General features: G+C 70.6%; 1 protein-coding gene across 1 annotated transcript in view; it reads left to right on the top strand.

Annotated features, from left to right (window-relative positions):
* LOC120399329 (SCO-spondin-like) overlaps positions 1-21,086 on the top strand; it is a 162,555-nt gene that overhangs the window by 35,596 nt on the left and 105,873 nt on the right. The window contains exons 26-42 of the mRNA XM_039527511.1: positions 2,208-2,301; positions 2,781-3,181; positions 4,042-4,272; positions 4,673-4,879; positions 5,960-6,196; positions 7,762-7,884; positions 8,864-8,955; positions 10,215-10,452; positions 11,378-11,530; positions 11,967-12,107; positions 13,167-13,349; positions 13,525-13,675; positions 15,189-15,348; positions 15,699-15,753; positions 16,443-16,562; positions 18,191-18,409; positions 19,924-20,021. Of these exons, the coding sequence (XP_039383445.1) occupies positions 2,208-2,301; positions 2,781-3,181; positions 4,042-4,272; positions 4,673-4,879; positions 5,960-6,196; positions 7,762-7,884; positions 8,864-8,955; positions 10,215-10,452; positions 11,378-11,530; positions 11,967-12,107; positions 13,167-13,349; positions 13,525-13,675; positions 15,189-15,348; positions 15,699-15,753; positions 16,443-16,562; positions 18,191-18,409; positions 19,924-20,021 (2,903 nt within the window). The remainder of the gene's footprint in view (positions 1-2,207; positions 2,302-2,780; positions 3,182-4,041; positions 4,273-4,672; positions 4,880-5,959; positions 6,197-7,761; positions 7,885-8,863; positions 8,956-10,214; positions 10,453-11,377; positions 11,531-11,966; positions 12,108-13,166; positions 13,350-13,524; positions 13,676-15,188; positions 15,349-15,698; positions 15,754-16,442; positions 16,563-18,190; positions 18,410-19,923; positions 20,022-21,086) is intronic.

Genomic DNA, 21,086 nt, shown 5'->3' with positions numbered 1-21,086 from the left:
TATTGGAGGCTGGGGCAGGGTGGTGACAGGGGCGTTGGGGGCAGGGCAGTGATTGGGGGCGCTGGGGGCAGGGTGGGTGATTGGAGGCTGGGGTCAGGGCAGTGATGGGGGCACTGGGGGCAGAGCAGTGAGTGGGGGCGCTGGGGGCAGGGCGGTTATTGGAGGCTGGGGCAGGGCGGTGACAGGGGCGTTGGGGCAGGGCAGTGACGGGGCGCTGGGGGCAGGGCGGTGACGGGCGCTGGGGGCAGGGCGGTGACTGGGGGCTGGGGCAGGGCGGTTATTGGAGGCTGGGGCAGGCGGTGATGGGGCGCTGGGGCAGGGTGGTGACGGGGCGCTCGGGGCAGGGCGGTGACGGGGCGCTGGGGGCAGGGCGGTGACGGGGCGCTGGGGGCAGGGTGGGTGATTGGAGGCTGGGGCAGGGTGGTGACAGGGCGCTGGGGGCAGGGTGGTGGTGACGGGGCGCTGGGGCAGGGCGGTGACTGGGGGCTGGGGCAGGCGGTTATTGGAGGCTGGGGCAGGGGCGGTGATGGGGCGCTGGGGGCAGGGTGGTGACGGGGCGCTCGGGGCAGGGCGGTGACGGGGCGCTGGGGGCAGGGCGGTGACGGGCGCTGGGGGCAGGGTGGGTGATTGGAGGCTGGGGCAGGATGGTGACGGGCGCTGGGGCAGGGCGGTGACGGGGCGCTGGGGGCAGGGCGGTTATTGGAGGCTGGGGCAGGGCGGTGACAGGGCGTTGGGGGCAGGGCAGTGATTGGGGGCGCTGGGGGCAGGGCGGTTATTGGAGGCTGGGGGCAGGGCGGTGACGGGGGCGCTGGGAATGTGGCAGTGATGGGGGTGCTGGCGGCACCGTGGCGACAGGGTGCTGGGGGCAGGGCAGTGAAAGGGGTTCTGGGGTGTGGGGAGACGGAGCCTGTCCCAGGTGTGACTCAGGGCCTGGGACGGGCCACACTGAATATGCCCCACTCAGGGCAGGCTGCCAGAAATGGGGGGACAAGCCCCAGAACTGGTGGTTTATTCCGTGATTAGAGTCATCGAACCAGTAACAAAAAGCGACTCGCTCTTGTGTCACCACCTTGGTTCACAAGCAGCCAAAACGCCAGTCCCCCGTCAGCGTCCCAGGCCGGGCTCCCAGCCAGCCAAGCAGGGCTCACATCCTGAGAGGTTCCTGACAGTCCAATTCACCACGTGACAGGTTCTCCCAGGCCCAAGGGAGCAGACACTCACCTCCCGCTCAATGTGTCCCTCAGGCCTTCCCAATATCACCTGCCGGCCGAACGCCAGGTTTATGAAGCAGAGCAGAGCAGAGAGTTATTGGCTGGTTAACGAATCACACGTAGGTGTGATTTTCAACACGGCAGCGATGGAGCAGGCTGCTGTCTTGCAAAAGTCTCTCTGGCAACTTCCAAAAGATTGGACGGGTCCCAGTCCGTTGTCCAAAATACTCCTTTTTGGAAGTGCCCAGCGCAGGAAAGGGGCAAAGCTGTGATGTCACAGCCCAGGTGCCTGGGAAGTGACTGGCCCAAGATGGAGTCCAGGGTCACGTGAGCATGGACAGTTACTGGTACAAGATGGAGCCTTAGGTCACTGACTGAGGGGCAGCCACTGACCCCTGGCTGCCTGAGGTGTCCGCAGGAAAGGCCAGCTGGGTGGGATGAGTTTCTCCAATGGCCCCTTGTGAGAATGGAGTGTCCTTAATGGGCCACCAACACCTCGCTGGCTAGCCCTGAGGTCAATCTCTCTGGGGGTGTCGCCCAGGCACAGACAGCCAATATTCCTCCTTCCCATACCCAGCTGATACATGCAGCACTTAGCAAATCGGAACTCTCCCGGGATGCCTTGCGTGATAGGCTTTGTACAAGATTGAAGTGATGGGGCGGCCACCTTTCCTATACACAGCATCCCAGCAGGTCTGAGGGATGCTGCCTCCCCGCCGGTGCCCCTTGGTGCCGCACTGTGCCGGCCCTGAAGCCGGGATGCCCCTGACTCCACCCTAGTTCAGAAGCAGGCTGTGGGAGACGCCCACGCTGGGGATGGGCTCTCAGCCCCCAGAGCTGGCTGCTCGGGAACAGGGTGGGGGAAAGGCCGTCTCTCTCGGTGCTCCCCTGCAGCCCTCTTGGCCGGTTGTGGGGCCCTGAGTCCCCGAGGGCCCTGGGGTAATGTGGGGGATCTCCAGGACCCGGACTGCATTGTTCTCCCACCTGCTTCGGCAGATGGCAGCTGCATCGACCCTGCTGAGTGCCCATGTTTCTGGGAGGGCATCTCGTTCCCGGCGGGCGCTGTGGTGAAGCAGGAGTGCAAGAACTGGTGAGTTCAGGCTAGTGCCCTGCCAGCCATCTCCCCTGTGCCAGCTCCCTCCTGCTCATCTTCCGGGCCCGCCTCCGCCGAGCGCCCTCGAGGCACGTGCTCTGCCCATCTGGGGGCACTGCCACAGTCCAGGGGGCTCCCCGCCAGCCCCATGCCCCGAGGTGACAGCCAGGAGAGGCCATGGGCAGCTCCCCCACGGGCAGGTGAAGGGCGGCCATCCCCTCCTGCCAGCTGGGAGCTGTGCCCCATGTCGAGGTGACTGCTGTGGGCTGTTAGGGATGGCCAGGGCCCAGCAGAGCCCTCCCCGGCTACAGCGGATTCTCTGGGCGCTGCCTGCCCCAACCCCTGGCATCCCCCCCCGGGGAGGCAGTTCCCCCAACGGACACACGGGCGGACAGACATCACTCAGGAGCTTTGCTTCCGCCCCGTGGCATCCCTGCCCGGCGAGGCCCTGACGCCCGCTCTCTCTCGGCCTGCAGCACGTGTGAGGCCGGGCTGTGGCAGTGCGATGCGCCCGCAGAGCCCTGCCCGGCCCCGCCCCGCTGCCCCGAGGCGGAGTTCGCCTGCCGCACGGGCGGGCGCTGCGTGCCCAGCGCCTGGGTCTGTGACAATGAGGACGACTGTGGGGACGGCTCGGACGAGTTCTGCGTGCCCAGCTGTGCCCCGCAGCAGTACCAGTGCGCCAGCGGGCAGTGCGTGGCCTGGGGGTACCGCTGCGACGGCACCGCCGACTGCCTGGACCACTCGGACGAGCGCGACTGCCCGGCGCCCGGCTGCGCCCAGCAGGAGTTCCGCTGCGCCAATGGGCGCTGCATCCCCCGGGCACACGTCTGCGACGGGGAGCTGGACTGCGGCTTCGCTGACGAATCTGATGAGGCTGGTGAGTGACAGGCCATGGGCTGGGCCTGGGCTAGCGAGGGGCAGGGCAGGGCCACCCACCTGGCCAGCGGGCTACCGAGCCAGGCCCTAGAGCCTGTGTGCTGGGGCCCACAAGAAGTGATGTCCCAGCTGTGCCCCTCTGGAGAGCCCCAGGCAGAGATCCCAGCCCAACCCCTATGCGCACGGGGCTCAGAATACGGGGCCCTGGCGGGTGATTCACTGTGGGGTGCCCGGAGCGGAAGGTGGAACAGGTCCTGCATGGTGAGTGATGGGGGATATGATCCTGTGGCAGAGCATGGGGCCTGCACCCTCCTGTCGGTGCCACTGGTTCCCGGTAGCTGAGTGCCGGCTCCCTGTGGAGACCCCCGGGGAGCCTGGGCCCCGCTCCCGGTAGCTGAGTGCCGGATCCTCGTGGAGCCCCCCGGGAGAACCTGGGCCCCGCTCCCGGTGGCTGAGTGCTGGCTCCCCAGGGAGACCCCCGGGAGAACCTGGGCCCCGCTCCCGGTAGCTGAGTGCCGGATCCTCGTGGAGACCGCCGGGGAGCCTGTATCCCGCTCCCGGTAGCTGAGTGCCGGATCCTCGTGGAGACCCCCGGGAAAACCTGGGCCCCGCTCCCGGCAGCTGAGTGCCGGCTCCCTGTGGAGACCCCCGGGAAAACCTGGGCCCCGCTCCCGGTAGCTGAGTGCCGGCTCCCTGTGGAGACCCCCGGGAAAACCTGGGCCCCGCTCCCGGCAGCTGAGTGCCAGGTTGCCGGACAGGTGCCGTTCCCGGGGTAGTCTGGTAGGGGGATCTGGGCCATGCCTCGCCCACGCTGGCGGAGCTGCCTAGTGGAAGGAGTCTGACCCCGTCTGGCCCTGGCAGGCTGCGGCCCCCCCTGTGGGGCCGGGGAGTTCGGCTGCGCGGCAGGGCGGTGCGTGCCCTATCTGCATCGCTGCGACGGGCACGACGACTGCGGGGACTTCAGTGACGAGCGGGAGTGCGTGTGCCCCCCCGGCGACTTCCAGTGCCCGGACGCGCTGTGCCTGCCGCCGGCCCTGGTGTGCGATGGGAAGAGGGACTGCCCGGCTGGCACCGATGAGGCCTTCTGCCCAGGTGAGCTGCTGGTCCACAGCCCCTCGCGGCTCCCCTCTCCCCACACTGGCCTCCCCCCTGGCTGTGCTGGGGCCATCCTCTGCCCAGGGGCGACCACCCCCTCGCCAGGCCCGGCCTCGCCCCGCCACTCCGCCCGGACTGTCCTCTACGGGCAGCCGCCGCCCTCAGAGCCCCGCCATGCCGCTGTGCAGGCCCTGGAGCGAATGCCCTGCTCGTGAGGGGGCCAGGCTGACGGCCCGGGAGCCTGGATCCCCCTTGGGAGCCGAGTGCGGGGAGCAGAGAGAGCTGCCAACCCGCCTGCCAATGCGCCTCCCCCTGCCCTGGGGCCTGCGCTGGGAGCTGCCCTCGGCTGGGTGGCAGCGTGTGACCGGGCAGCCCCTCTGAATTCTCCCCGCTGCAGGCCGGGTGACCTGTGCCCCGGGGCAGCTGCCATGCCCGGACGGTTCCTGTGTCAGCAGGACGCGGGTGTGCGACGGAGCCTGGGACTGCGGGGACGGCTCTGACGAGAGCCCAGCTCGGTGCCTGATGGCGCGACCCAGTGCCCTGCCCGTCACCCTGCCCACGGCGCTGCCCGCGACTCGCCTGCCGCCGGCCAGCCGCACCGCCGGTGAGTGGGCCAGGGGCTGCCAAGCGGGGGCTGCGGCTTCCGCACTCTGGCCAGTCAGTGGCAGTGGGGCACAGCTCCTCCCTGCTCCCCACTGTGCCCCCTGCTGGGAGCTCCCCCCACAGCCAACGCCCTGCCCCCTCCCCACAGCGCCCCCCTGGCTGGAGCTCCCCCCACAGCCAGCGCCCCACCCCCTCCCCACAGAGCCCCCGTGCCGGGAGCTCCCCCCACAGTCAGCAACCCGCCCCCTCCCCACAGCGCCCCCTGGCTGGAGCCCCCCACACAGCCACTGACCCGACCCCCTCCCTACAGAGCCCCCGTGCCGGGAGCTCCCTCCACAGTCAGCACCCCGCCCCCTCCCCACAGAGCCCCCTGGCTGGAGCTCCCCCCACAGCCAGTGACCCGACCCCCTCCCCACAGAGCCCCCTGGCTGGAGCTCCCCCCACAGCCAGTGACCCGACCCCCTCCCCACAGAGCCCCTGGCTGAGCTCCCCCACAGCCAGTGACCCGACCCCTCCCCACAGAGCCCCTGCTGGGAGCTCCCCACAGCCAGTGACCCGACCCCTCCCCACAGAGCCCCTGGCTGAGCTCCCCACAGCCAGTGACCCGACCCCTCCCCACAGAGCCCCTGCTGGGAGCTCCCCCCACAGCCAGTGACCCGACCCCCTCCCTACAGAGCCCCCGTGCCGGGAGCTCCCCACAGCCAATGCCCCGCCCCTCCCACAGAGCCCCCTTGCCGCGAGCTCCCCCCTCAGCCAGTGACCCGACCCCTCCCTACAGTGTCCCCAGCTGGGAGCTCCCCACAGCCAGTGACCCGACCCCTCCCTACAGAGCCCCTGCTGGGAGCTCCCCCACAGCCAACGCCCGCCCCCTTCCCAGAGCCCCCTGGCTGGAGCTCCCCCCACAGCCAGCACCCTGCTCCACTCCCCACAGCGCCCCCTGCTGGCATTGAGGCATCCGCTCTGTAGTGCAGTGAGCAGGGGACGAGGCTGCTGCTGGGTCCCCTCCCCGGGGTCTCCCTATAGGACCCCTCCACCCCCCGCAGGACCTAGCCCTGAGGGCTCCCTCGGTCTCCCCTCACAGCGTCCCCGTGCGGCCGCTACGAGTTCCACTGCGGCAGCGGGGAGTGCAGGCCGCGCGGCTGGGTGTGCGACGACGAGGCCGACTGCCTGGACGGCAGCGACGAGCTGGTGTGCAACCGGACCTGCGGCCTGGACCAGCACACGTGCGCCATCACCGCCGAGTGCATCCCCTACGGGCAGCTGTGCGACGGCATCCCCCAGTGCCGGGACCAGTCCGACGAGAGCACCGACAACTGCGGTGAGCCCGGCGCCGGCCCCGGCCCTGCCCGCGAGACCCGGCCCGCGCCTCCCGGCTCCCGACCCAGCCCGGGCCCCGGGCCCTTCCCGGCCCGCCCACCCGGCCCCCGCCTCCCGGGGACCCTGCCTCCGGCCCCGCCCGACCTGGCCCCCGCCTCTTCCTCCGGCCCCGCCCGACCCAGCCCGACCCTCCCGGGCCCTTCCTCCGGCCCCGCCCGACCCAGCCCGACCCTCCCGGGCCCTTCCTCCGGCCCCGCCCGACCCAGCCCGACCCTCCCGGGCCCTTCCTCGGCCCCGCCCGACCCAGCCCGACCCTCCCGGGGCCCTTCCTCCAGCCCGCCCGACCCAGCCCGACCCTCCCGGGCCCTTCCTCCAGCCCCGCCCGACCCAGCCCGGGCCCCCGCCTCCCGGGCCCTTCCTCCGGCCCCGCCCCACCCGGCCCCCGCCTCCCGGGGCCCTGCCTCCGGCCCCGCCCCACCCGGCCCCCGCCTCTTCCTCCGGCCCGCCCGACCCAGCCCGACCCTCCGGGCCCTTCCTCGGCCCGCCCGACCCAGCCCGACCCTCCCGGGCCCTTCCTCCGGCCCGCCCGACCCAGCCCGACCCTCCGGGCCCTTCCTCCGGCCCGCCCGACCCAGCCCGACCCTTTCCTCCGGCCCCGCCCGACACAGCCCGACCCTCCGGGCCCTTCCTCCGGCCCCGCCCGACCTAGCCCGACCCTCCGGGGCCCTTCCTCCGGCCCCACCCGACCCAGCCCGACCCTCCTGGGGCCCTTCCTCCGGCCCCACCCGACCCGGCCCCCGCCTCCCGGGCCCTTCCTCTGGCCCCGCCCGACCCAGCCCAACCCTCCCGGGCCCTTCCTCCGGCCCGCCCGACCCGGCCCCGCCTCCCGGGCCCTTCCTCCGGCCCCGCCCGACCCAGCCCGACCCTCCCGGGGCCCTTCCTCCGGCCCCGCCCCACCCGGCCCCCGCCTCCCGGGCTCTTCCTCCGGCCCCACCCGACCCAGCCTGGGTCCCTCGGGCCCTTCCTCCGGCCCCACCCGACCCAGCCTGGGTCCCCCGGGCCCTTCCTCCGGCCCCGCCCGACCCGGCCCCCGCCTCCCGCTGCTCAGAGCCGTGCTCGGAGACGGTGGCACCCTCCGGGGCAGACGAGGCCGCCTGGGGTCCCCTCCGCCAGAGCCCAGCTGACCACGGACCCCGCGTCTGGCGAAGGCGCAGAGGGAGCCGAGGGCACGTGCTGAGTCCTCAGTGCAGGCCAGCTGCACCTGTGCCTTGGGGTCCCTGGTGTAACCCTCCGCCCCCCCCCGAGCCGGGCTCCGGTTCAGGCACAGAGCCAAGCCCGCTGAGTGGGCAACGGCTCCAATCGCTGCCCTGGGCCCAGCCCACTCGCCTTTACACCCGGTGACATGGGCAGGGCCTGGCTTCGGTTCCCACCGACGACCCAGCCAGGGGCTGCTCACGCGGGACGCCCCCCGCCCCAGGCAGCGGCAGACACCCCACCCCCAGTGCCGGCCAGGGTGCTCCTGCGCCCCAGAGCAGGGTCACTGATGTCCCCTTCTTTCCCTGGCAGGATCCACCGAGATCCCGCCCTGCCCAGGGCTCTTCGTCTGCAACAACCGCATGTGTGTGAACATCTCCCGGGTGTGCGACGGCTCGCACGACTGCCCCCAGGGCGAGGACGAGCTGGCCTGCGGTGAGGGCGGCTGGGGGGATGGCACAGGCCTGGGGCGCTCCCGGCAGCACAGCTGTTGGGATGGGGGCCTGCCCCAGGCTCTGCACAGGCCGAACACATGGGGGGTGGCAGGGTGACGGGACGACTGGTCTGAGCCAGCACAGGGGGTCACGGGGCTACATGGGCACATTGATCAGAGCTTATACTGCAGGGAGGCAACAATGCCAAACTACAGGGGGGGCAGGCAGAGGGCCGTGGCTGTGACGGGCGGGGCGGGCAGAGGGCCGTGGCTGTGACGGCGGGGAGCGGGCAGAGGGCCGTGGCTGTGACGGGCGGGGGGAGCGGCAGAGGGCCGTGGCTGTGACGGGGAGCGGGCAGAGGGCCGTGGCTGTGACGGCGGGGGGAGCGGGCAGAGGGCCGTGGTGGTGACGGGGAGCGGGCAGAGGGCCGTGGCTGTGACGGGCGGGGGCGGGCAGAGGGCCGTGGCTGTGACGGGCGGGGGAGCGGGCAGAGGGCCGTGGTGGTGACGGGGAGCGGGCAGAGGGCCGTGGCTGTGACGGGCGGGGAGCGGGCAGAGGCCGTGGCTGTGACGGGCGGGGCGGGCAGAGGCCGTGGTGGTGACGGGGAGCGGGCAGAGGCCGTGGCTGTGACGGCGGGGGAGCGGACAGAGGCCGTGGTGGACGGGGCGGGGAGCGGGCAGAGGGCCGTGGCTGTGACGGGCAGGGGCGGGCAGAGGGCCGTGGCTGTGACGGGGGGCGGGCAGAGGCCGTGGCTGTCATGGGCACTGGGAGCGGGCAGAGGGCCGTGGCTGTGACGGGCGGGGGCGGGCAGAGGCCGTGGCTGTGATGGGCGGGGAGGGCAGAGGGCCGTGGCTGTGACAGGCAGGGGGGAGCGGGCAGAGGGCCGTGGCCGTGACAGGCGGGGGGGCGGGCAGAGGGCTGTTGCTCTGGTTGGTGGATCCCCTGGGCCTCTCACTGCCCCCCCCTCTGCCCCCCTGCAGAGCAGTACGTCCCGGCCGGCGAGAGGAACCAGACGGTGGGGCCCTGCGCCGAGTACTCGTGTGCTGAGGGCAGATGCATCCCCTTTAAGCAGGTACGGCTGGGCGGGGGCGGGGGGGCAGTGCGCACTGGCGGGGGCTCCCAGGGGCTCGTGTGTGCGGCTGCTGGCCCAGCGCTGCCCCCTGGCTGCGGGGCTGGGAGGTGCCGGCCGACGGGGCGGGGCAGAGCTCCCCTCTGGCTAGCGACCAGGGAGGGGGAAGGGCAGTGCCCCTGGCTGAGCTGGGCAGAGACCCTGTGCCCTGGCCCGAGACCCGCGAGCTCCCTGCCTAGCAGTGCCCAGGCTGCCCCCCCACCCCCGCCTCCACCTGCCCCGCCCTCCCCCGGGCTCCCGGCCCCTCCTCGCCATGCTGCCCTGGCCGATGCATCGCGCCCCTGGCACCGGCAGCCTCACCCCCAGCCGCGGAGACCGTCCCACGCGGGGCTGGTGGGTACAGCCAGGGCCCTCAGCCAGGGCCCTCGGGGGGGGGGAGCTTAGACCCCACCCTGGGGTTCCTGCCTCTTCCCAGCCAGCCCCAAACTGAAACCCAAACCCCTCCAGCCGGCTCCCCCCCCCCGCCCGCCTTCTCCCCCCTCCCGGCTCGGTTCCAGGCTCAGGCACCCCTCACCTACAGTCACCCCCTGCTAGGGGGACCAGACAGCAAGTGTGAAAAATCGGGACAGGCGGTGGGGGGGTAATAGGAGCCTATACAAGACAAACCCCAAATATCGAGACTGGCCCTACGAAATCAGGACATCTGGTGACCCTACCCCCTGCTCTCCCCTCCCCCATGCAGACAGGCCCAGTAAAACTAGACACATTCCCAGGTCAGTCTCCCCGCTCCCAGCTGCGTCGCAGCCCCTAGTGCCCGCTGCTCTGCCGCTCCTACGCTTCCCCCACACCGGCTGGTCTGTGCTTCCCCCGCCCGCCCGTACTGCCTGCCCTGCCCCCTGCCCCCTTCGCTGGTCTCTGCTTCGCCCGCCTGCCCGCCCGTACTGCCTGCCCTGCCCTGCCCTGCCCCCTGCCCCCTTCGCCAGTCTCTGCTTCCCCCGCCCGCCCATACTGCCTGCCCTGCCCCCTTCGCTGGTCTGTGCTTCCCCCACCCACCTGCCCCTGCCCCCTTCGCCAGTCTCTGCTTCCCCGCCCGCCCATACTGCCTGCCCTGCCCCTGCCCCCTTCGCTGGTCTGTGCTTCCGCTTCCCCCACCCACCCATATTCCCTGCCCTGCCCTGCCCTGCCCCGCCCCCTGCTCTCTGTCTCCCCGGTCACTGCCGCCCCCCAGCCTCCCCGGGCGGCTCAGGGTTGGCTCCCTGCAGGTGTGCAACGGGCTGGCGGACTGCGCTGACGGCAGCGAGGCCTCGGGCTGGCTGCCCTCGGACGAGCGGGACTGTGGGCTCTGGAGCCCCTGGGCCCCCTGGAGCCCCTGCAGCCGGTCCTGTGGGACGGGCCTGCAGATCCGCAGGCGGGTCTGCACCAGACGGGCCAACGACGTCCTGCGCCACTGCCACGGCGAGGAGACGCAGGCCCAGCAGTGCTTCGCCCTGGCCTGCCCAGGTGAGACTGTCCGTACAGCCGGGTGCAGAGCAGACAGAGGGGTGTCCGTACAGCCGGGTGCGGAGCAGACAGAGGGGTGTCCGTACAGCTGGGCGCGGGGCGGGCGGAGGGGTGTCCGTACAGCCGGGTGCGGGGCAGGCAGAGGGGTGTCCGTACAGTAGAGTGTGGGGTGAACACAGGGGGTGTCCGTACAGCCGGGCACGGGGCGGGCAGAGGGGTGTCCGTACAGTAGCGTGTGGGGTGAACACAGGGGGTGTCCGTACAGCCGGGCGCGGGGCGGGCGGAGGGGTGTCCGTACAGCCGGGCGCGGGGCAGGCAGAGGGGTGTCCGTACAGCCGGGCGCGGGGCGGGCAGAGGGGTGTCCGTACAGCCGGGCGCGGGGCGGGCAGAGGGGTGTCCGTACAGCCGGGCGCGGGGCAGACAGAGGGGTGTCCGTACAGCCGGGTGCAGAGCAGACAGAGGTGTCCGCAGAGGGGTGTCCGTACAGCCGGGCGCAGGGCGGACAGAGGGGTGTCCGTACAGCCGGGTGCAGAGCAGACAGAGGGGTGTCCGTACAGCCGGGCGCGGGGCAGGCAGAGGGGTGTCCCGCGGGCGGGCGGAGGGGTGTCCGCACAGCCGGGCGCGGGGCCGGCAGAGGGGTGGCCGTACAGCCGGGCGCGGGGCGGACGGAGGGGTGTCCGTACAGCCGGGCGCGGGGCAGGCAGAGGGGTGTCCGTACAGCCGGGCGCGGGGCGGGCGTAGGGGTGTCCGTACAGCCGGGTGCGGGGTGAACACAGGGGTGTCCGTACAGCCGGGCGCGGGGCAGGCAGAGGGGGATGTGTCAGGAATCACTGCAGCCCCACATGGGCGATACGGGGGTACTCCAGCTGGTGCAGTGCGTGGGCGGGGCCGGTCCCACCTGCCCTCTCCCCTCTGTGCCCTGCAGTGGATGGCGCCTGGAGCGAGTGGGCGACGTGGGCGAACTGCACCCAGGACTGCCGCGGGGTGGTGGTGCGGCGCCGGGAGTGCATCCCGCCCCGGAATGGGGGCCGGCCCTGCTCCGAGCTGCCCGGAGCCTCGCCCAGCACGCTGGAGATCAGTGAGTCCGTGGGGCGGTGGCGGGGTCCCCTGCTCTGGGCACGGCCGGCATCCACGCTGGGGAGCGGCTCTATGGGGCAGAGCAGCTCTCTGTGCTTCCCCGCGGCCTGGCTCTCGGCCGAGCCCACAGACACCGTCTGGCGTAGCTCCTCCCCCGCTGGCCAGGCTACCCTGCCCGTGAGTGGGGGTCAGGGGCCCTCGGCCCCCCAGGGCCGCTGTGTGCTGCTGTTGGCCCCGGGGCTCCCTCTGCTGCGGAGGGGGGGTTGCTACGATGCTGCCACCATGGCCCAGAACAGCTGCTCCTGGCAGCCGGCTCCCGAGAGGTCGAGCCCAGCCTGGCACCTCTGCCTCGTCCCTGGAGCTGCCGGGGCTGGGCCGTGGGTGGTGGGGGCTGGCGGCCCCGAGTGAGCTCACCGCGCTCCCCGGTCTCTCTGCAGAGCCCTGCCAGCTGGAAGGCTGCCTCAACGCCACCGCCTGCCCCGCGGGCCTGGTGCGCAGGCCTTGTGCCCCGTGCCCCATGGCCTGTGCCGACCTGGCCAGCAAGGGCAAGTGCAAGAGGGACAGGCCCTGCAGCCCAGGTAGGGCCGTGGGGGGGCTGCGAGGGGTGGGGTCTGGGGGGGAGGGCCGCGGGGGGTCCAGCGGGTGGGCACTGCCTCTGCCTGGCGGCACTCACTGCCCACCTACCCTCCGGCGCGGCTGTAGTTCGACCAGGCCGACCCCTGTGGGTCCGCACTGGAGCAGACGCTGGTGCCACGAGCCGTAGGGCACTGGGCAGTGTTTGAGTTGTAATGAAAGAGGGGCTGGGGCAATTGTTTTACATTCATAACTGATGCAGCAAGACCCACAGGTGCCATGTCTCAGCCCTGCCCAGCCCGGAGGTGCCAGGCCCAGAGGTGCCGGGCTCTGAACCGCCAGGCCCGGAGGTGCCGGGCTCTGAACCGCCAGGCCCGGAGGTGCCGGAGCTCTGAACCGCCAGGCCCGGAGGTGCCAGGCCCAGAGGTGCCGGGCTCTGAACCGCCAGGCCCAGAGGTGCCGGGGCTCTGAACCGCCAGGCCCGGAGGTGCCGGGGCTCTGAACCGCCGGGCCCGGAGGTGCCGGGGCTCTGAACCGCCAGGCCCGGAGGTGCCGGGGCTCTGAACCGCCAGGCCCGGAGGTGCCGGGCCCAGAGGTGCCGGGGCTCTGAACCGCCGGGCCCGGAGGTGCCAGGGCTCTGAACCGCCAGGCCCGGAGGTGCCGGGGCTCTGAACCGCCGGGCCCGGAGGTGCCGGGGCTCTGAACCGCCAGGCCCGGAGGTGCTGAGGCTCTGAACCGCCAGGCCCGGAGGTGCCGGGGCTCTAAACCGCCGGGCCCGGAGGTGCCGGGGCTCTGAACCGCCAGGCCCGGAGGTGCCGGGGCTCTAAACCGCCAGGCCCGGAGGTGCCGGGGCTCTAAACCGCCAGGCCTGGAGGTGCCGGGGCTCTAAACCGCCAGGCCCAGAGGTGCCATGGGTGGGGTCCCTGTGGAGATCCCTCTGCCCTATAGAGTGGTGGAGCAAAGCTGCTCTGACCCATCCAGACAACTTAGGGCCCATCCCCCTGCATGGCCAGCAGTGGGGCTGAGGCGCGTGCTCTCACCCGCCCCCTGTGCTCCCCCCACAGGCTGCTGGTGCCCCGAGGGGCTGGTGCTGGACAGCGAGCAGCAGTGTGTGCGCCCCCGGGAGTGCCCGTGCCTGGTGGAGGGCGTGCGCCACTGGCCCGGGCAGCTGGTGAAGGTGAACTGCCGCATCTGCGCCTGCCAGGACGGGCAGATGAAGCGGTGCCGGCAGAACCCCGAGTGCACTGGTAGGTGGGGCTGGGCCCCGGGGTCCCCGGCCCCCCCTCCATTCCCGAGCCTGCGGGTGGCTGATTCCTGGCTCGCCGGCGTCCCGCTGCCCCTGGCCGCCGGGGCTGGGCAGGGCCAGCAGCACGGGAGGCTGTGGGGGCTCGTCTCACGTCCCCTCCCGGTGTCTGTCTCTAGTCAACTGCGGCTGGTCGGCCTGGTCTCCCTGGGGCGAGTGCCTGGGCCCGTGCGGTGTGCAGAGCATCCAGTGGTCCTTCCGCAGCCCCAACAACCCCAGCAAGCACGGCAACGGGCGCCAGTGCCGGGGCATCTACCGCAAGGCGCGCAGGTAACCCCGCGCCCCCCGAGCACCAACGCTGGGCCGTGGGCACGGGGCATGTGTCACCCGCACGCTCCGGTTCCCAGGGCTCCGGGCGTACTCCCCTCCGACCCAGTGAAAGCCTTGCACAGAAATATCCTGATCCTCTATTAACCGTCACCCGCTCCGCCCACAGCGCCCCGCTCACCAGCCCTGGTCCGGCTCCCCGCTGGCCAGGCAAGGTCGGTCTCGTCTGGGTTCTGGCCGCTGCACCTCACGGTCGTGCTGAGGATTCTTAGCGGCTTCGATCTTGGGCTGAGTTCATCTTCTTCCCCCTCTTTCCTCCTCCTCCTCCTCCGTCTTCTTTTCTTTGCCTTCCTTTTTTCTTCCCAGCTCGTCTCCTTCTTGGACCCCAGCGTATATAGTGACACTTGAGTCCTGCTTAGCTGCACCTCAGGGGCGAAAGTAACTTACAGGACTTACCAGTACTGCCAGAGTCCTGAGGGGGCGGGGCCTCAACCAGAAGAGGCGGAGCCTCATCCAGAAGGGGCGTGGCCTCAATATTTAAAGGCCCTGGGGCAGTGGCTGTGGCTGGGAGCCCCAGAGCCTTTAAATCAACCTGGGGCTCCCAGCTGCAGAGGTGACTGGGAGCCCCCAGGGCTCAGGGGCAGATTAAAGGGCCTGGGACTCTGGTCACCATGGAGCTCTGAGCCCTTTAAATCACCAGAGCTGCGGGGGTGATTTAAAGGGCTCAGGGCTCCCTGCAGCCGCGGGGAACCCCGAGCCCTTTAAATCCCAGCCATGGAAGCCGGTGGGGTGCGGCACGGCGTACTGGCTCTTGCCGATACACCGTACCGTATCGTACCGTACCATACCAGCTTACTTTCACCTCTGCTGCACCTTAACCAATCACTTCACTAAAGTCTGACAAAATCATTCGCTGACCAGTCCTAACATACGGCAAAATCATTCGTTACCCCCTCCGACCCAGCCCCTTGGTTGATTTAAATCTTGTCAAATTAGTTACGCAACAGCCAGAAACAATCAAAGCACCAGCCCGATAAACCAGAGCAGTGGGACCCATAAAGACAAAACAGCGCCGAAGTGGGGATTTCACACCCCAAGTGCAGAGAAGTGATCCCTTGCCAGACAGGATGCTGCCAGTTAACCAGCTTAAGAGACTCTGCGTGTCTGGTGATGGTGGCTGCTATTACGAGGGGCACCGACATTCCACTGTTGATATATAGAAGGAATGTGAGGATGTGACTTTCTGGTAGGAGGCTGGAGTGGCACCGGGCATTGGGCTCTGGGGGTGGGTACCAGGCGCTGGGCTCTGGGTAGAGGGCATGAGGTGCGGGTGGGCAGTGGGCTCTGGGCAGGGAGCTGTGATGGGCACCAGGCAGTGGGGTCTGGTAGGGGGCCGTGGTGGGCAGTGGGCATTAGGTGCCAGGCACTCTAATCAGGGGACTGCACTTTAAGCCGCAGTCCTTCCCTGCTGGCACTGTGCCCCCAGCCAGCTCAAACCGCGCCCCTCCCCATGCAGGTGCCAGACAGATCCATGCGAGGAGTGCGAGCACCACGGCCGGTTGCACGCCATTGGCGACCGCTGGCGATCGGGGCAGTGCCAGGTGTGCCAATGCCTGCCCAACCTGACAGTGCAGTGCTCCCAGTACTGCCCGTACAGCACCGTGGGGTGCCCCGAGGTGAGCCTGGCACCCAGCCCTGCCTTCTGAGCTGGGGGAGGGAGGTCTGGTCACCCCTGGGGGTGCAGCCCCGGCTGATGGGAGCTGGCATTGCTGGAGAAGGGCTGCTGGCTCCAACTGGGGAGCCCTTCGGCAGGGGCTGGGGGCAGGGCGAGGTTTGGGGGTCCCTGGGGACTTGAGGGGTCTGGGTGTGGGGGTGTCTCCAGCTCAGGGCAGGGCTGGTTGGAGCCCCGCTGGGGGCTGGGAGACTCAGCGAGGGGCTGTGAGGGGAGGCCGCCCTGCGGTGCGGGCACTGGGCTGGCACCCCGGGGAGCTCCGCGGCTCAGGCCGGTTCCAACGTCTCCCCACAGGGGCGGGCGCTGGTGGAGGGCAGGGGTGAGGCCTGCTGCTACTGCGCTGAAGCGGGTGAGTCCTGCGCTGGGGGGGGGCCGGGAGGGTCCTGGGGCCCGTGGCTCCATGGTGCTGGAGGGTCCGAAGGGGGTCGTGGGGCCCATGGCTCCATGGTGCTGGGGTCCAGGCGGGGGTTGCGGGGTCCGTGGCTCCATGGTGCTGGGAGGGGTCCAGGCGGGGGTCCGAGGGGTCGTGGGGCCCATGGCTCCATGGTGCTGGGGGGGGGGTCCAGGCGGGGGGTTGCGGGGCCCGTGGCTCCATGGTGCTGAGGGTCCGAGGGGGGTTGTGAGGCCCATGGCTCCATGGTGCTGGGGGGCAGGAGGGGAGGGACTCTCACAAGACATGCCCCAGCCAGTTCTGGTGCCCCCTCCCCCCCGAACTGGCACCCCTCCCCCCCGGCCGATGCCCCTCAGACCTAACCCGCAGCCCCCCAGTGGCCGGTGCTGGTCCGGGCAGAGCGTGGGCTGTCCCCAGCACGGGGCGGGCCGCGGGGTGGGTTCTGCAGCCCCCCGGGCTACCCTGAGATGTGCTGCCCCTTTCCCCTGGGATCGAAGGCAGCAGGGAGCCCGGCCCCCCGAGGGGGAAGGGAGGTACATGGGGGACTCCTGCCCCCAGGGCTGTGGGGGGATCTCCTGGGCGGGGGCCGCGGTGTGTGCGGCACAGAGTGGAAGGGACCGAGGCAGAAATCCTGTCGCCCTGTTCAGGTGAGAACCGGACCAGCGCGCCTGCTGTCCCGCCGACCGGGCCCCCGGGCACCACCCTGGCCAGCCCAGCGGCCTCCACCAGCCCTCCGCTCATCACCTTCCCGCTGCCCCCTCTCGGCGGTAAGTCCTGGCTCCACGGCCCCCCCGGGCGGGGGGTCACTCAGACAGGGGTCTCCAGGATGGACTCGAGGGGGCCGGGTCGGGCTCTGACTCCCAGCACGGGGCAGTGGGGGAGTCACTCAGACAGGGGTCTCCGGGATGGACTCGAGGGGGCCGGGTCGGGCTCTGACTCCCAGCACGGGGCAGTGGGGGGGTCACACAGACAGGAGTCTCCGGGATGGACTCGAGGGGGCCGGGTCAGGCTGTGACTCCCAGCACGGGGCAGTGGGGGGGGTCACTCAGACAGGAGTCTCCGGGATGGACTCGAGGGGGCCGGGTCGGGCTCTGACTCCCAGCACGGGGCAGTGGGGTCGCTCAGACAGGGGTCTCGGGATGGACTCGAGGGGCCGGGTCGGGCTCTGACTCCCAGCACCGGGCAGTGGGGGGGTCACTCAGGGTCCCCAGGATGGACTCGAGGGGGCCGGGTCAGGCTGTGACCCCCAGCACGGGGCAGTGGGGGGGTCCCTAAGACAGGGGTCTCCGGGATGTACACGAGGGGGCCGGGTCGGGCACAGACTCCCAGCACGGGGCAGTGGGGTCACTCAGACAGGGGTCTCCTGGATGGACTCGAGGGGGCCGGGTCTGGCTGTGACTCCCAGCACGGGGCAGTGGGGGGGTCACTCAGACAGGAGTCTCCGGGATGGACTCGAGGGGGCCGGGTCGGGCTCTGAGTCCCAGCACGGGGCAGTGCGGGGGTCACTCAGACAGGGGTCTCTGGGATGGGAGCCAGGTCGGGCTCTGACTCCCAGCACGGGGCAGTGGGGGGGTCACTCAGGGGTCTCCGGGATGGACTTGAGGGGGCCGGGTCGGGCTCTGACTCCCAGCACGGGGCAGTGGGGGGGTCACTCAGACAGGGGTCTCCGGGATGGGAGCCGGGTCGGGCTCTGACTCCCAGCACGGGGAAGGGGGGGGTCACTCAGACAGGAGTCTCCGGGATGGACTCGAGGGGGCCGGGTCGGGCTCTGACTCCCAGCACGGGGCAGTGGGGGGGTCACTCAGACAGGGGTCTCCGGGATGGACTCGAGGGGGCCGGGTCGGGCTCTGACTCCCAGCACGGGGCAGTGGGGGGGTCACTCAGACAGGGGTCTCCGGGATGGACTCGAGGGGGCCGGGTCGGGCTCTGACTCCCAGCACGGGGCAGTGGGGGGGTCACTCAGACAGGGGTCTCCGGGATGGACTCGAGGGGGCCGGGTCGGGCTCTGACTCCCAGCACGGGGCAGTGGGGGGGTCACTCAGACAGGGGTCTCCGGGATGGACTCGAGGGGGCCGGGTCGGGCTCTGACTCCCAGCACGGGGAAGGGGGGGGTCACTCAGACAGGGGTCTCCGGGATGGACTCGAGGGGGCCGGGTCGGGCTCTGACTCCCAGCACGGGGCAGTGGGGGGGTCACTCAGACAGGGGTCTCCGGGATGGACTCGAGGGGGCCGGGTCGGGCTCTGACTCCCAGCACGGGGAAGGGGCATCTCCTGAGTCGGACTCTGCTGCCAAGCCCCCGCCCGGCCCGGCTCCCTTGGGTACCTCGGCCAGTCCCAGCCGCCTGCCTCTCCCCCGCGTGCCCAGCAGCGCCGTGACCCCCGTCTCTGTCCGCAGACCAGTGCTACGGCCCCCTGGGCCTGGCCTCCTTGCCCGCCAGCTGCTTCACAGCCTCCTCCCAGCAGCCGGAGAACCCTGCCCACGCCGGGCGCCTCAACCACGTGCTCCCGGGCTCGGACCTGCAGGGCTGGGGGCCCCGGGCAGAGGTGTACCACGAGCTGCTCTCCAAGCCGCCCTTCCTGCAGGTGGATCTGCTGGAGCCCAGGAACCTCACGGGTAGGTGCCTGGCCTGGCATCGCAGGTGTAAAGCCATGGAAAAGAAGCAGTGAGAGAGAAAAAGGCCTCTGGATAAATTCCTGGGGGTTAAGTCCATTAATGGCTGTTAGCCAGGCTGGGTAAGGAATGGTGCCCCTAGCCTCTGTTCGGCAGAGGGTGGAGCTGGATGGCAGGAGCGAGATCACTGATCACTGCCTGTTAGGTTCACTCCCTCTGGGGCACCTGGCATTGGCCACTGTCAGTAGACAGGTGCCACGGAGCCCCCGGGCGCTGCTCTGGAGCTGCTCCCCACCAAGCCAGGCAGGACTCTGGGGAGCTCCTCTCCCTTGGAGCAGCCTGTCCCCAGGGCAAGAAGCTCCCACGGCTTCACCTCCTGGGTCTCTCCTTGGAGCATTCAGCATCCTCGGCCCCTCCGTGCGCTTCCCCCAGCGAGTCCCCCCAGGCGGGGTCCTGGGGCAGCCACCGGGTCCTGCCCCCCCACTGCGCAGTCAGACGTGACTCTCAGCCAGCCGGGGACACAGAGGTTTGTTTAGACGACAGGACACAGTCCCGGACAGGCCTTGCCGGTACAGACACCAGGACCCCCTTCAGTTAGGTCCATCTGGGGCCCCAGGGAGGCCACAGCCCCGTTGGGAAGCCCAAGCCCCGGGGCTCCCCTCCATTCCCCTGCCAGCTTCAAACTGAAACTCCCTCCAGCCTCTCACTCCGCCTCCCCCGGCTCCTCCCCCAGCCTTTGTCCAGTGTCCGGGCAGAGGTGTCACCTGGCCTCCACCCCCCTCCTGGTTCTCAGGTGACCTGCTCAGCTGTGCTCCCTTCCCCAGTGCAGGCCCCCCAACTCCCCTGCAGCCATCCCAGGTCAGTGCTCCCCACCCAGCACTCACACAGCGCAGCCAGAACAGCTCCACTGGGTCACAACAGGACACTGGGCTCCACGGACCTTTGGTCTGACCTGTGCTTATGGGGTGAGCACGCTCCAGCCCCCGGCCTTCCCTGGCTTCCGGGGGGTGCACGAGCCCCCCGAGCCCCAGGGCAGTGCTGGGGGAGTGGTGCCAGGCTGCTCGGTGCCCTGCCCTGGCTCTCCACACCCTGGGCTGGGCAAAGTGCGGGGCCTCTGCAGAGCCCTCAGCAGCCCAGGACCCGGTTACCTCCTGGGCCACCCGGATCCCTAAGGAGACCTGGGTCACCGAGCCGGGGCATCGTCCTCAGCCCTTGGCTGGTGGCTGTGGGACTCCCTGCCACCGCACAGGAGGCTGAGCCATCCGGCAGGCTGGTCCCCGGCTGGCAGCACTGGCTCCTGCTCTCCAGGTGAGTGGGCTGGGGACGTGTGGCGCTGTGCAGCCGGGGTGCCAGGCCCAGCCGGGCTGGCGTCAGACCCAGCCCACCAGAGCCCTGCTGCCAAGGGGCAGCTCTCAGCTCACAGGCTGGTGCTGATTCCTGGGTCTCCCCGGTCCGTACCCCAGAGAGCCCCGTGTCCCTGCAGGGGCCCTGAGCTGTGCTGTGTTCTCCTCCCCCAGGGGTGGTGGTGCAGGGGGCTGGTTCCTCCGACGCCTACGTTACCAGCTTCCACCTGCAGTTCAGCACGGACGGGCTGAGGTGGCACCAATACCGGGAGGTCTCTGCGGACGCCCAGCCGGAGCCCAAGGTACCTCCCTGACCAAGCCCCCCAGCAGCCGTGCGGAGATGTCCGGGGGGAGCTTGGTTTGGGGGCTGTCACAGCTCCACCGGCCCAGGGCTCCCCCGGGGCTCTGGAGTGGTGCCTGGGAGGACCCCGTTAGAGTGTTGCCCCCTTAGGGTCACGCTCCCTCGCTGGTGTAAGCCCCAACCCCTCCCCCGCCTCCTGGGACCGCACCTCTGAGCCTTCAGCCCCCGCTTCCCGCCATGAGCCCCCGCAGTGAGCCCAGCGAATCGCACCCCGGGAGGCTTGCACCCTGCAAGGAGCAACGACCCGACCTCTGGAGACTCAGGGCTTGGCTACACTCGAAACTCCAAAGCGCCCGCGGCAGCACTCCCACGGCAGCGCTTTGAAGTGCGAGTGTGGTCGCGGTGCAGTGCTGGGAGAGAGCTGTCCCAGCGCCGCGGGTCCTCCCCCTCCCCGAGGGGATCAGCTCCCAGCGCCGCGGGTCCTCCCCCTCCCCGAGGGGATCAGCTCCCAGCGCCGCGGGTCCTCCCCCTCCCCGAGGGGATCAGCTTGCAGTGGCTCCCAGCGCTGCGGGTCCTCCCCCTCCCGGAGGGGATCAGCTCCCAGGTCCTCCCCCTCCCCGAGGGGATCAGCTCCCAGCACCGCAGGTCCTCCCCCTCCCCGAGGGGATCAGCTCCCAGCGCCGCAGGTCCTCCCCCTCCCCGAGGGGATCAGCTCCCAGCGCCGCAGGTCCTCCCCCTCCCCAAGGGGATTAGCTTGCAGCGGCTCCCAGCGCTAGGGCACTGTTTACACTGGCGCTTTCCAGCGCTGGAAGTTGCTGCGCTCAGGGGGGTGTTTTTTCACACCCCTGAGCGAGAAAGTTGCGGCGCTGGAAAGCGCCAGTGTAGCCAAGGCCTCAGTGCCTCTCGGCAGCGGTGTAGGAGCAGGAGGGTTATTAGACGTCTGGACGCCGCGGAGACCGTCCGTGGTTAGCACAGCTCCAGCGAGGTGTGTCCAGAGCCCCGGTGGGCTCAGACCCCTCTGTGGAGTCCCCCCCAC

This window comes from Mauremys reevesii, linkage group 2, assembly GCF_016161935.1.
Source record: "Mauremys reevesii isolate NIE-2019 linkage group 2, ASM1616193v1, whole genome shotgun sequence".
NCBI lineage: Eukaryota > Metazoa > Chordata > Testudines > Geoemydidae > Mauremys > Mauremys reevesii.
Note: the sequence above shows the minus strand (reverse complement) of the source record. Positions and strands in the feature narration are given on the sequence as shown.